This window comes from Phocoena phocoena, chromosome 19 (genome assembly GCF_963924675.1).
Source record: "Phocoena phocoena chromosome 19, mPhoPho1.1, whole genome shotgun sequence".
NCBI lineage: Eukaryota > Metazoa > Chordata > Mammalia > Artiodactyla > Phocoenidae > Phocoena > Phocoena phocoena.
This window is the reverse complement of record NC_089237.1, coordinates 43,061,387-43,071,409: the sequence shown is the minus strand read 5'-3', so window position 1 is coordinate 43,071,409 and position 10,023 is coordinate 43,061,387. Positions and strand designations below refer to the sequence as shown.

The 10,023-nt window shown below is 43.1% G+C and overlaps 1 protein-coding gene across 2 annotated transcripts in view; it reads left to right on the top strand.

The window, feature by feature from the left end:
* Positions 1-1,696: 1,696 nt before the first annotated feature.
* The window catches only part of NF1 (neurofibromin 1), a 250,014-nt gene continuing 241,687 nt past the window's right edge, over positions 1,697-10,023 (top strand). For both annotated transcript variants that reach the window (XM_065897305.1, XM_065897304.1), the window contains exon 1: positions 1,697-2,134. In XM_065897305.1, the coding sequence (XP_065753377.1) occupies positions 2,075-2,134 (60 nt within the window). In that variant the 5' untranslated portion in view covers positions 1,697-2,074. The remainder of the gene's footprint in view (positions 2,135-10,023) is intronic.

Sequence of the window (10,023 nt, the reverse complement as noted above, 5' to 3'; positions counted from 1 at the left end):
GAAATGTCACTGGAGGCAAGGGAGCCAAGAGTTTGGGCAGTTACATCCAGTCTAGCAAAAACGAGAGGAATGGACAGGCAAAAAGCCATGCCAATAGGGAAGTAATTAGGGACTTGCAGAGGAAGTATGAGAAAAGGAAAGATAGATTGTGGGTCTGGAAGTTCGGCCCCGAAGTAGAGGCCCTGGGATCCTTCGTGGGCATATGAATGAGAGCCTTTTGGGGGGTCCTAATTGAGGAAGGCATAGATGGACATTGGTTTAATATTCATCCTTTTCTTCAATACTGTCAGCATCATTTCTGACATCATCTAAAAGAAATTAGTCAGTATTCATGTTGCATCCTTAAAGAATGGACAAAAGAACCATCCAGACTCTGTCCTCTTGTTCTATTGGAATGAAATATTAATTAACTTAATATGTATTTTGGACAATCACCAGCCGGCAGAGACTGGAAACTTCTCTCACAGATATATCTCTCTGTATAAGTGCTATTGGCTTTGTGGGTTTTCTGTGGTAAAATTAAAATTCTGGTTTTGCTCTACCTTGTCACCCAGTTAGTAACCTGCTATGTGGCCTCACTGGCTCTTAATTAGTATGTGCTCAGAATGTGTAAACTCACTTTAACATTAGCCTAAGTAAAGTGTATTGAGGAAGATGAAATTAAAAAGAACACATTCCAAAGTTCACGTTAGATATAGATAGATCATCCATTGTTTTGGATGTAAACCTGGAAAACCATCAATACCCAATTCCACACGAAATCATTTCAACTCTGGTATTGGGGGCACAGGGAACGCCTTTGTTTCAGAAGAGCCACAATCTGTCTCTATTGTCTTTGGGGTCAACCCACCTGGGTTTGCATCCTGACTCTGACACCTACCAACCAACTCTATGACTTCAGCCAAGTCACAGAACCTCTTGTGACCCAGCCTCATTACATGAGGGTAATGATGCCTATTGGAAAGCCTCGTTGAAAGAGTTAAATGAGAGGATGAATGTGTTGAATTAATAATGTATGCCAAGCCCTTCAAGGCTTTTTGAGGATGGTGAAACTTGAATCTTTCTATTATCAACTAAGCAAAAGTTTTATTAACTCGGGTGCCTATCAGTTCAGCAGAGGAAGTCGACTGGGATTCCGGAGTCTGAGTACTTTGCCATTGGGTCTAGCATTGGGATTTAAGAGAACGTTTAAAAAGAAAAAAATCACCGAATCTCCCTTGGCCTTACTTTTTCCTGTTACTCAGCAGGCTATATAGTAGCTACGAAGAACCTGGAAACCTGAGGTTGTGTGCTTTATTTTTTGAGAGAGCTTAAGGCAGAGCATAGCTCCCCAGAAATCAGCGGCAGAGATCTGTGTGCAGGGAGAAATGCTAGCCTCAGGGCGCCCTAACTTCCAACCCGGGGAGCAATCCAAACTCGGAGGCTGGCGGGGGACGGGGAGTCTGAGGTGTTGGTGGGATGGGAGCGGATGCTCCCGGGTCAGCTCGGACTCTCTCCGGCTACAACCAGAGCCCGAGTCGAGGTGAGCCCGGCGGCGTAGAGGGACGCGCGCCTCGGGGCCCGGAGGAGTTAGGTGACGTCACCTCCAGGAGGACTCGCTTTTTCATTAATGAAACCGGCCGGAGCGGGCGCATGCGCTGCAGGCCCCCTTTCCTCTCGCTTCCCCCTCCCCTTTCCCAGCCGCGCTCTCAATCTCGAGCTCGCTCGCTCTCCCTCTCCCCGGGCCGTGGAAAGGATCCCACTTCCGGTGGGGTGTCATGGCGGCGTCTCGGACTGTGATGGCTGTGGGGAGACGGCGCTAGTGGGGAGAGCGACCAAGAGGCCCCCTCCCCTCCCCGAGTCCCCCTCCCCCGTCCCCCTCCCCCCAGCCTCCTCGCCAACGCCCCCTTCCCCTTTCCCCCTCCCGGCCGGGCGCCGGCCACCCATCCCCACCCCCGTGGGAACGTTCGGCGCCTGCACTCCTCAGACCCTCTCTTCGCCTCTCCCCTCACCTCAGCCCCCGCTCCCCGCCCTCTTCCCGGCCCTGGGCGCCGGCCGCCCGGTCCCTCCGCCGCCCCCCGGCCGCGGGGAGGACATGGCCGCGCACAGGCCGGTGGAATGGGTCCAGGCCGTGGTCAGCCGCTTCGACGAGCAGGTAACGGGCCCTTGGCCGGCGGGAGGTGGGAGCGGAGCGGGGGTGGGGACGGAGTGGGTGAGGGGAGGAAGGAGCGGCCCCCTCCCCCGCGGCCGCCTCGGGCTCTAGAGGAAAGACTGGGGGGATAATTGGGGGTGGCCTAGGGGGGAGGTGCGGCAAGGAAGGGACAGCTGGTGGCTCGAGCTCCTCTTCCCTCCTAAGTCGGGGGTGGGGCCTTTTCCCTGACCACCCCTCCGACCCTCCATCCCCTTTATCCTAGTCCTTCCGCTTGCTAATAGGGATGAGTGACCTGGGGACGCTTCCAGGGGCTCTCCATGTGGATTTAATCATCCCCCCCCCTTACTATTTTTTTGTGAACGGAGGTGGGTAACATTTAGGGGTTTCCTCTTCCCTCAGTGGATCTCCTAACTGGGGGTGAGTAACTGAAGGAACCCCCAAGGCCCGTCTTCTGTACCCCCAATGGGAGAACGATAACATCCCGCCCCTCCCCCAGTTTCTTCAGCTTCCTCTCTTGGAGGGGGAAGAGTGGAAGAAAGCAGGGAAAGCACAGGTTTTGTTACTTTCTGCTCCGTCGTCTCAACCCGCCCGAGAGCTCCGAGTGCACACACTCTGCACGTCTTTTTGATGCCCCACACGGGCGTCCCCCCATACCCTGATAAGACAAGACTGGCTTTTACATTGCCGTTTGCAGTGGAAACCATGGTTCTGGTTCCCTCCTGCTTCTGAAATATTTTTCTTTTTTTTTTTTCCCCTTCCTTGGTAGTTGCAGTTTCCCCCTTTATTTTCTGCCAGAGATCTGAGAATGTGAATGTTGCTTTCTATAGTGGGAATCTTGGGGATTAAGGGGAGAAGAGTGAAAGGAAAGTGGGAAACTGCATCTGAGCCACTGACAACAGAGAGCAAAGACAGCTGGGAAGTGGTCCTGAAGCCGTTAATTCTGCTAGTGTTTTGTTGTTTTTTTAAACTCTCACCTCTTAGCTGACAAGAGAACTTTCATTGAGAATATTTGAGATGGAAAAAAAGTTTCATAGCTTGGAGAGGTGCCTTTTTATTCCCTGAACTTTGGACTCTAAATCCTGGGGCTGATCTGAATGAATGCACCCGGAGCCTTTTGTCAGTAGGATTTAGTTTAACTTTGTGTTGCTGTAGGTAGTTGGGGATCGTTTAAAGGGATGCTTTTTGCAGCTGCAGTTCTACCATGGGCTTCCTGTGATGAGGGAACTGTTTGAGATTGAGTCAATCTATTTTGTTTACTGGATATAATAAAGCTGATTATGGGAGCTGAATGGGGGGAGGGCTCCACTTTTATCTGATCCATAAACATTTTCTTATGGGACTCATAGTGTTTCCGACCTATCTGAAAGATATTTGGGAATAGGCAGAGGAATTGAGAAGAAATTTGAGAAGAAATTTGAGAAGAAACTACTTAGATAAAATAGAATTATGAAGCTGTCAGAGACTTCAAGTTCTTTCACACATCCTTATGCTTCCAGACCAAAAAGTATGTAAACGACTGTGCTACTAATCTGTTTGAGGAAGTGAAATGTTACTGCATATATTGGATTGTATTATTGATAGAGCCTTAGATTTAAAACTTGAAAGAAAAGACTTTCTCTGTGTAATTAAAAAAAAAGGATTTAAAAGACCCACAAAAGAACCCCAAAGCTGATCTGTGTGGACAGTTTAAACTGGGTGCGGGAATTTGATAGATTCACACCACGACTGTAGTTTCCAGGTTTTTTTTAGTTAAAAATATTTTCCAGTTTTTAAACTTTATTTCTTCCCTTCTTACCTGTTGATCTTTAGGCTTATCTGCCACATATGACAAACATAGTTTTCTATATTTTAAAAGAGGAATGATTTTGATTATATGCCCAGTAATGCAAGTAAATTTTTCCTTCTTTTTGTCCCCAGAGTTAAAAGACCTTAGGCTTTGTTGTTTGCTTTGTTATGAATATTGTGGAATCAAACTCACCACCATCTGTTAAAAAGTAAGGATGTAAGAATTTTAAACAGAAGCATTAAAAAAATATATTCCTTAGGTTGTAATTAAGAGAAAGATCCGTAGGACAAATGATTCCTCACATTTTTCTCTTACAAGGTTAAAGCCCACTGACTTTGAGATGTAAAAGTATAAGAGTTTCGGTGTTTAACATAAGGCATTTATATACATTAACTTATTATAGAAGTAATAAACGTTTAATTCAAATTAGAGTTTACCTTGAGATTGGAAAGCAAGAAAACTAAGGCTCAGAGTGGTTAAATGACTTTCCAAGGTCACATAGCAGACCTAATAATAAGAGCCTCAGTATGAAAAGCATTGAATGCTGGACAATCAGGAATATTTTTTCTGATAAGTATCCCATAGGATTTGTTTTAATAATCCAAAAGTATAGTTAGGAGAGAAGAATTTACCTTTTTATTTAGGGGGGAAAACAACCTGCATGTAGTGAGAGATATTTGTATGAGAGTCTTAAGCATTTCAACTATGTCTAAAAGTTTAAAATTTTAGATATATTGACTGTAATTTGTTTCACTGGGTCCGGGGGGAGGTGGGCTGCGTCCTTTTATTATAGCTAAGGCATGTGTTGAGGCAGAGATCATGTGCATGTCTAAAGATGGCAGCTCTATTTATGATTGAATTGATGTTTTGGTTGGACTTCTAATATTTGTGGTGATTAAAGTAGAAATGCATTACTAGCCACTGTTGATTATGTGCTGTACTCTGATGGGTATTGCTCAGCAACTTGGTGCAGTAGACCCAGTTTAAGCAAGTGGTAGTGTTCCATCTTGACATTTTGAGCTCAAGTCCTTGTTTCCAAGTGGGTAAAATAAAATTCCTGTAACCTGCTGGTATTGCAACTAAACCTAATATTTATGGCCTAAGTTGAACAATTCTTAACAATTTGAAAAGTAAGTACTGGACTTCCCTGGCAGTCCAGTGGTTAAGACTCCCGTACTTCCACTGCAGGTCATGCGGGTTTGATCCCTGGTCAGGGAAGATCCCGCATGCACAAACAAACAAACAAAAAGTAAGTACTTCCTTGATTAGGGATGGGAGTTGTGAAGGTGGACAGCTAGAAAGCTGAATGGATAAGTTATATCTTCTGCTTCTTCTTAACCTGCCTTTATGGTGCTGAGTGGTAAGTTTCTAAATTGAAATTGGCAAATTTTAGGTGTGCAGCTTTAATTTGTGGCTCATTATCCAGGTTACTTACAATGAGAGGGAGAACCTTCTTACATGCCTCACCTAGCTCCATATGCCCCACCAGTCTCTGGAGGACTTTGTTCCTGGAAAGGAGTATAGGAAAACTGGTCATCTGAAGGTTTTTGTTTTAAGAAATTGAGAGAAGATATCACCAAATGATTTGCTTAAGTTCACTTAAGCACTTACATTTTCCATATCTGGTCAAGTAAAAATGGTATATAAAAAGCCAAAAAATAACATTTTAAAGAACATATTAGAGAGTAAACCCTGATTTTTTATTTTTAATAGTAGCATATTTGTTGTTGTAAATTGAACGCTAATCGGAATGTCCTTCGAATATGTGGTAGAAAATTCACGTTATAAAATGATTGGCAAGTGTCTTTGAAGTTACAAGCTACATGTTAATTGGCCAGATACATTTGTAAAACTTTGAAGTCATTTTGGATTTAAAAAAAAGTCTCCTTAGCTTTGTTCTTAAAGCTTGTTCTGCGTTTGTAAGGCCTTATAAGTAGTTGAAAATGAATATTCTTTTGACAAGGGCTGTGTTATGGTGAGTGAGAAAAAAATGCTTATTCTTTATTCTGGAACTCATCTTTTAAAAACAATTTCCAACTGGTCCTCAGTTCTCTGTGTTCCCTCACTCCCCCCACCTTATCTAGCATCTAATTCAGTCTTTCTTTATGTGAGCGCCTTCCTTTTCACCTTCAAACTTAGATTTTTTTTCTTTTAAACATTTACTTGGTCCTGTAGCTTTCTGTGTACAGATCAGTCATCTTCTTCCTTTGTTGCCAGATACCTGCTGCCTCTACTGTTTATCCACCTATGTCCTTCAGAACTCTCTGAAAACTAGCTTTTGCCTCTGCTTTCCTTCTGGATTGCTTCTTTCCAGAAAGTGATTTCTTCTGGCAAAACAGTGGTTTTCTGATCAACTGTAATGCCTCTGTGGTGTTCCGTTACCCCTGGAAATCAGTCTTCTCGAATTCCCAAGACACAATACTGTCTTGTATGTACGCTTGCAGATCCTTATATGTTGATGTTCTCATCAATCCTTGTGCTTTCTCTATCATACCATGCTGCCCATTGTTGAACTGCGGTTCCTAAATGAGGGTCTGAGTTTTGTTCTGCTATTTACAGCCTCAGTCTTTATGCTAGCCATTAGATCTCTGTGGATCCTAGATTTCCTCATCTGTTGGAATTGACTAGAAAATCTGTACGATTTCTTTCTAGTTTAAATATTCGATGATTTTAATACTTTAACAGCATCTACCTGTGCCACAACAGTCTATCGGGAGCTGACCCCACTTAATTTACCTAACGTTTTCTCATTATGCCTCAGTGTGCACCTGTGTTCGAGGCAAGCTGGCTTAGTCTCTTCTGTGTATGTCAGGCTTATTCCTGCTTCTCATTCTCAGCCTTTGTTTACACCAGCCCCTGCCTAAATGCTTTAATTCCGCCTTTATGTTTTTTTTAATTCCTGTCCACACTTAAATGGGCAGCTCAAGCTTCATTTTTCCCACGAAGTCTTTTTAGACTAAACTCACTGCAGCCTCACTTCTTGGTGTGCTTGTCACCTGGGGTTCTACAGAACCCCCCTTTAACATGTCTCCCTTTGGGAGGGTAGGTTGAACATAGTTTAGCATTGTTTTCTTTTATCTTTTTATCAGATAGAGTATAAACTTTCTTAAAAGCAAGAAGCCATGGTTAGAATTCCCCTAATAGTCACCCCAGGGCCCAGCACAGTTAGAAGCACACAGTGAGTCATTGATGGAATGTTTTTCATATGATTCCTGGTTCAAAGGTAGACTGGCTAAAAAGAGTGGTAATTTTGGCTTTGTTTTAAATGTAAATAACTGAATTTTAATTTAGTGTTTATGGTAGCCTCCATCTTATTAAGTTAAGTGATATTTTAACTAGGAATAGGTTTTTAAGAAAAGAGAGCTTTAAGGAGGAACTTGTATATATTTATATTTCCTCCAACAGAGCTAACTTTTTTTTTTTTTTTTTTTTTTTTTAGCTAACATTTTTAAATCAAGTTTCAGATCCGATTAACTACCTTTGTGATCTTGAATTTGTCATTTACTTTTAGTGGCAAGTCTCTACATAAGGAAATTTTTTGCAGTGGTCTGATAGGATAATGAATGTGAAACACTTTGAAAAGACTAAAATTATTCAGATGTAAAACTGATACATTTTCTTCACTGCTGACTGATTATTATGTTTTCACTAAATAAAGGAGATTGACTAGTCTCTGGATATGCCCCTGTATGTACCTTGGCCAATATATACCTTACTTTAGCCTTCACTGACGAATACTTAGGGTACTGAGAGGGTCCTTAGGATGACTATAATCGATCTGTTTTCTTGTTTATCATCTAATTTGTGGCATACATAATATACAGCCCTTCAAGTTTGGGAAGTGTAATAGAAAAATGTCATAAGGTGTGTGTGACTTGGGCCAGCAATATTGTTGTATTAGAGTTTAAATATTTCTACAGTTTTTGACATTTTTGACCAATAGGAAATTAGAATCTTAAATCTTTTTTTTTTTTTTTTTTGTGGTACACGGGCCTCTCACTGTTGCGGCCTCTCCCGTTGTGGAGCACAGGCTCTGGACGCGCAGGCTCAGCGGCCATGGCTCACGGGTCCAGCCGCTCCGCGGCATGTGGGATCTTCCCGGACCGGGGCACAAACCCGTGTCCCCTGCATCGGCAGGCGGACTCCCAACCACTGCGCCACCAGGGAAGTCCCCCCTTTTTTTTTTTTTGAATGTAATTAGCATGGAGAATTTTGTCCTTAAAGAAAAGGTTAGAGATATACTATAATAGTAAGCATGCCTTAGTTTTGCATCTTTGTTCTCTAAATTACTCAGACTGCTGTGGGGCATTTTTTTTTTCTTTTTTTTTTTTTTTTTGCGGTACGCGGGCCTCTCACTGCTGTGGCCTCTCTCGTTGCGGAGCACAGGCTCCGGACGCGCAGGCTCAGCGGCCATGGCTCACGGGCCTAGCCGCTCCGCGGCATGTGGGATCTTCCCGGACCGGGGCACGAACCCGCGTCCCCTGCATCGGCAGGCGGACTCTCAACCACTGCGCCACCAGGGAAGCCCTGTGGGGCATTTTTGTTTTATTTTCATATTTGTTGTTATGGTGTCCATATAGACTCTCTGTTGTTGCATTATAACAACATACTTTTCAGGGTGAGCAGTGTATTAAAAATGTGTTTTGCACATGTGTTCACTAGACCTCAGTCTACTCTTCATTGGGGGTTTTGTGTGTGTCTGTATGTATATAAGACAAGGGATGGGAGTTATAGGAAGGCTCATTTTTTAAAGGAAGTTTAAGGAGAATGTTCTATAGAAGAAGTAGAAGGGGAGATTTGTGGTCAGCTTAAACTGTTAAAAGGCTTAGAATCAATACTGAAGTAGAATATGGGCATCTTAAGCCCTTTGCTGAGGATTGACTTGGATTTATGAAAAGCATTGGCTTATTCCGTCTGACATCTTTTAGAATACCCCATTTTCTTGGGTGTGGAGAGGGAAGGATGAGACAAAGTCTGTTTTGACCTTGAAGAATAGAAAAGTTAAGGTGTTTTTACATTGTGGTGACTGTGAATTAAGTTCAAGGTTTCAGCAATTTGTAAATTTCTGTTTCATACTGTGTGGTAGCGCCTTCAGGAAAACAGAGCACACTCAGAGGTTGTGCTGAAGAAAATTTTAATGTTGTAGAATATAAATAACTGGAATTGATACTGCCTCCAATAAACTCTCTCCAGGTGCCTGCTGTCGATGGCATATTTGACCACTTCAAATGTTATATGCCTGAGATGTGTAGTTACCTTCTTTGGTTCTCTGAGTGGCTTTTGAGCCATTGATTATGTCATCAGAAGGGCTACTGTTAAGACAAGAAAGTCCCAAGCTCATATGGAATCCCATCCTGTTACGATGAAAAATTGGAATTATCCTCTAAACTTTACGTATTTTTGCTATAAATGGTACTAATAATCACTTTGCTGTAGCAATAACTTGAGGTGCAGACTTACAGATTGCATATTTTCTTTAAACCACAGCCTGGCACTCTTCTGATTTGGCTTAGGGTTGCCACTACGGTCTACAAGCTGTTGCCTGCCCCTATTCATATTTTATAGTTTGGAGTGTCTTATCCTGTTGGATTTCAGAGAACTTACTTAACTTTTTCTGGTGAAATCCTCACCCCCTCCGTTTCACATCCCCCAAAGCAGGGTGTTGTGTCTAGTGCAAGAGGCATGAAGTTAAGTTAGTAAATAGCAGGACTTTTAGAAATTTACTTTAAAGGACTTTTATGTAACTTATTTTAAATCATAATTTTATATCCAGATAATGGCCTTGTGGGTAATTATGGCTATAAGAATCTCCAGCGACCCTTTTCTGTTTAATTGTTGGCAGCTTTCCTTGGATAGTCCTCTTAGTCATTTGGGCATGAGAAAACCACTCTTACTGCCTCAAATTTGTGATGGCACATAGTATACTATGTAGTAAGAGAAAGAGCTTTTTTTTTTTTTTTTTTTTTTTTTTTTTTGCGGTACGCCGGCCTCTCACTGTTGTGGCCTCTCCCGCTGAGGAGCACAGGCTCTGGACGCACAGGCCCAGCGGCCATGGCTCACGGGCCCAGCCGCTCCGCGGCATGTGGGATCCTCCCGGACCGGGGCA